General features: G+C 41.0%; 1 protein-coding gene across 1 annotated transcript in view; it reads left to right on the top strand.

Moving 5' to 3' along the window:
* The first annotated feature begins 305 nt into the window (after window positions 1-305).
* Window positions 306-4,598, top strand: part of LOC108377084 (CCR4-NOT transcription complex subunit 3-like) — a 6,664-nt gene continuing 2,371 nt past the window's right edge. The window contains exons 1-9 of the mRNA XM_017633348.1: window positions 306-391; window positions 708-1,043; window positions 1,109-1,232; window positions 1,913-2,286; window positions 2,355-2,424; window positions 2,484-2,885; window positions 3,100-3,252; window positions 3,350-4,266; window positions 4,339-4,548. Of these exons, the coding sequence (XP_017488837.1) occupies window positions 711-1,043; window positions 1,109-1,232; window positions 1,913-2,286; window positions 2,355-2,424; window positions 2,484-2,885; window positions 3,100-3,252; window positions 3,350-4,266; window positions 4,339-4,548 (2,583 nt within the window). The 5' untranslated portion in view covers window positions 306-391; window positions 708-710. The remainder of the gene's footprint in view (window positions 392-707; window positions 1,044-1,108; window positions 1,233-1,912; window positions 2,287-2,354; window positions 2,425-2,483; window positions 2,886-3,099; window positions 3,253-3,349; window positions 4,267-4,338; window positions 4,549-4,598) is intronic.

The following is a 4,598-nucleotide window of genomic DNA, read 5'->3' as shown; positions in this document are numbered from 1 at the left end:
CGTTAAACGCGATATATATTTTTGCTGCAAATGCATCTGCATGTTATTTCGCTGATAAAAAAAAAAATATTATTTATACATACATGAATCATTTCGCTCTTTCTAGGTGAAATAGACAGATGTCTGAAAAAAGTTGCGGAAGGAGTGGAAACGTTTGAGGATATATGGAAAAAAGTGCATAATGCTACCAACAGTAATCAGAAGGTAAGGTATCGAATGCAAAAGTATAAAAACAAGACTTATCCATTCTTTTCAGGAGAAATATGAAGCAGACCTTAAAAAGGAAATTAAGAAGCTACAAAGGCTTCGCGATCAAATTAAATCGTGGATTGCATCCGGAGAGATTAAAGATAAAAGTCAGCTGTTGGAGAACAGGCGTCTTATTGAAACGGTAGGAACTAATATCCTGACTTTTTTTTGAATGAATATACCATCGTCCCATCCCTGCGCTAACTAAGTATCTACATTTTTTTTGTAAAATGGTACCGCTTATAAAAAAAACGGGTAAAGCGTTACATTTTTTGCCAGTAGAACCAAAAGTATTAAGTAAAAAATTAGTTTATTCTATCCTATTGGAAGAAAATAAAAAATGTTTCCTACTTACTCTAGAACGATTCTATTGCCGATACGAGGTTAACACAAACGGAAATATATGTATATATGTATATATATGTATTTTCCATATTAAATGAAATTATGTCTTTCAGCAAATGGAGCGTTTCAAGATCGTAGAACGCGAAACAAAAACAAAAGCATATTCGAAAGAAGGCCTTGGTGCCGCACAAAAAATGGATCCAGCTCAACGCATTAAGGATGAGACACGTAATTGGTTAACATCTTCAATTAGTTCGTTGCAATTACAAATAGATCAATACGAAAGTGAGATTGAATCGTTATTAGCGGCTAAAAAGAAACGCCTCGATCGCGATAAACAGGATCGAATGGATGAGTTTCGTGTTAAATTGGACCGTAATAAATTCCATGTTATGAAACTAGAAACACTGTTGAGATTGCTCGATAATGATGGCGTTGAAGCGGAACAGGTAAGAAAATGATATAGTAACTTATCAATTGAAATCGGAGGCTAAAGTCAACATTTTTAACTCAGGTAAATAAGATCAAGGATGATGTTGAATATTATATTGAGTCCTCACAAGAGCCGAATTTCGAAGAGAATGAATTTCTTTACGATGACATTATTGGCCTGGACGATGTTGAATTATCTGGCACAGGTGAGTTGGGTACGATTGAGATTGAGTGTGAATGGGCAGGAATTACTTTTTATGAGGTATAATTATGTATTTGCATTGTTGTGCAGAAGATGTTTTCGTACATACAAAGATCAACGTTGTATGTGCATATGCAAAGTAGGTTTTCTTATGAATATAATTGTTATACATATTTACACTTTGTAAAGCTTTTAGTGCAGTCGTATACTTATATATGTATGTTTCTGCCTTTATTTTCATATTTTAAACTGAATATCATCCACATCAACGGCTTAACATATATATGTTCTCAATGTGATTAAAAACCACAATATCCACATAAAATAATCCCGTAAAATGTGTTGAATGAATATGATTTGATTTGTTGAACAACAACGTCATCCATCGGCCATCTAACAACTCACAACAACCACACAATACCTTTCGGCAATGCAACCGTTTGCGTCCAATTGTGTGTGCATTGTTATCTCACAACAACAATACCTAACGAATAAATGTATGTCGTGTTATCCTTGAAAAATCATAATATTAATTACAATATACACAAAACATCGAACCGTATGATTTCGATGAACTTGTTTCAATCGCTGTGGATCGTGTTCTACATCAACAACAACAAATGTTGTCTGAATGATGTTGAATAAATATCGGATTGGTGGTGTTATTTGAATTTTATACTAAAGGTGTTTCACTTGGTATTCCATCATCAGCCACTACAGACAGCAACAACAGCAATGAGACGAGCGGTTCGCCGAGCAGCATAACATCGGGTGGCAGTCCTGTGCAATCGCCACCGCCTACAGTGGGCCAACAGCAGCAACAGACACAACAACAGTCTGCGACCGCAGCGCCGGCGGCAGGAACTGCGGCGCTGACAGCTATAAGTAATGCGTCGGCGGCGGTGCAACAACAACAACAGCCAAGTAATATCAGCAACAGCAACAGCATGAACTACGCAGCTGAAGCAGCAGCGGCGACGGCAACAACCGGCAGCACAGACACGACGGCCAGCGATAAGAGGAACAAAAACGACAGCAATTCTAATAGCAAAACAAAAGTGAGTGGTATACATTTCATTCGTTTCACAACGTGTGTAATAATTTTTATTTTCATTGCCACTTTTAGCAACCTGTTAAGCCAACGGCCGTGCGTGCAGCGAACAGCAGCGGAAAACCTGGTGGCTCGACAACAGAAAGTTTGTTACACCATTAATGCTATTTAACACACTTGTTTATTCCTACTTTCTCTTTTTAGCGTCTTCAAACAAAGCTGTAAGTTCGACGCCTAATAAGAATCAACAACAGCAGCAGCAACCGACGGCCGCGGCAGTGGTCGCAGCAGCCATGGCAGGACAAGCAGCGCCAACATCAACTGCAGCCACAGTTAATAGCTTAGGTAGTGGCGCGCCTACTATGGCAGCCACCGTCGCAGCAGCGGCCGCAATGGCCGCAGGTCACAGTCCTGCATTGCAACAGCATGCGCCGGCGCCTAGTTTGAATGCCACAAATATAACGACAGCAGCAGGCGGAGCGACAACGGTAGCCGCCGCAGTTGCGTCTAACAATGGTAGCAGCAACAGTAACAACATTCAAGGCCAATCTGTGATTCAAGCAACGCCAACGATTGCATTTGCGGCTGTGGCGAAAAATAATACATGTAAGTGCAGTGAGATGATAAGTAGTGCCATATTTTAAAAGATAATTTTTCATTTTGGGCGTGAATTTTGCTGATGAATCAGTATTTTACACTGAAAATGCACTTAAAACGCATTGTGTACAAATCTGTTTATTATTTTAACTTTTGGGATAGGTTTATGGTTTATTTACTCTGAAACACATGTATACCTATATATATATACATATCGTTTCAGCACATCTGGAAAATGGACCTGTGCATCCGGCGACATCGTATGCGATGGCGGCTCCAACGGTAGCGTCTATCGTTGGGTCCAATGCACAGCATCAGCAACAACAACAACAACAGTTGTCCAATCTTCAAACGAATTCCTCACATTTGCAAAACGGTTCGTTTTCCACTCGGCACATGGCTTTCGATTTTTTCTTTTCTCTGATATGTACATAAGTTTATCAACGTTTTTCTGATTTGATACATTTCCACAGCGCATAGCAACACTTCCAACAACAACACATCCAATAGTTTAGCGAACGCGGTTCAGCAAGGAAGCGCAGCTGTCGCTGCAGCAGCCGCTTCCGCCGCCGCCGCCGCTGGTGTAGTGGTAAATAACGTCGGCAGCAATAATCTGGCAAATTGCATTTCTCCGAATGGCCTCTCACAAGTAATTGGAACACAGCAACAACAGCAACAGCAAGTTATTGGTGTGGCAAACAATAGCACACGCGCCTCACCGGGCCTGCTTTCACCGAAGCATATGAATGGCTTGCCTGTATCCGCAGCCAACATTAATAACAACAATAATAACGCTGTGGATGCAATTTCATTAAAGACGATGGCTCAGGAAGCCATTAACCGATCGGTAATCGATACAAATTCATTGACGCAAGGACCTGGTCAACACATTGACAACAGGCAGCAACAACAGCAATCACAACAGGTCTTGCAGCATTTCTCAAACGATACAACTGCCAACCAGCAACAACAACAACAGGCGGGGGGCTTGGCTGCAGCAGCAGTTGCCTTTGCTGCAGCAGCCGCAGCAACCAATGGACCGACAACAGCGGGCTCGGGCCCAGTTGGTAGTGCAGTGCCTAGTGGACTGCCGGGCTTGGCGAATACAGCCGTAGGACAGTCGGGATCTAGTAATAGCGCTGTTAATGCGCCAGTGGGCAGCAAAACACACCAACAACAGCAACAACAACAACATCCTACAAATGAAGCTCATATAACGCCATTATTGGGCGTAGCTCCACTTGGCACATTGCCTTTACATAAAGATCATCAATTGCAATTCAAAATGATGGAAGCCGCATACTATCATCTCCCAACCCCAGCTGATTCGGAGAGATTAAATATATACCTGCCGCGAACACCAGTGCCGACACCACTGCACTATCCTCAGGTTAGTGGAAATGTGTGCAATGATTCCGTTTTATTTGTATTTAGAAATTCTATTTTTATGCACAAAAAACAGCAACAACTTCCACTATACGATACCGTTGAATTTTATCAACGTCTCTCAACCGAAACGCTCTTCTTTGTTTTCTATTATATGGAAGGTTCGAAGGCGCAATATTTAGCAGCGAAAGCATTGAAAAAGCAAAGCTGGCGATTTCACACAAAGTACATGATGTGGTTCCAAAGGCATGAGGAACCAAAAATTATTAACGATGATTACGAACAGGTAAGTTTTCATTTAATAGTTCTATTCGATAAACACATTGATCATGATCA

Source organism: Rhagoletis zephyria, unplaced genomic scaffold, assembly GCF_001687245.7.
Source record: "Rhagoletis zephyria isolate East Lansing unplaced genomic scaffold, Rhagoletis_zephyria_1.1 Rzeph_scaffold_11439, whole genome shotgun sequence".
Lineage (NCBI taxonomy): Eukaryota > Metazoa > Arthropoda > Insecta > Diptera > Tephritidae > Rhagoletis > Rhagoletis zephyria.
The sequence above is the reverse complement of the archived record's forward strand: the minus strand, read 5'-3'. Positions and strand labels throughout refer to the sequence as shown.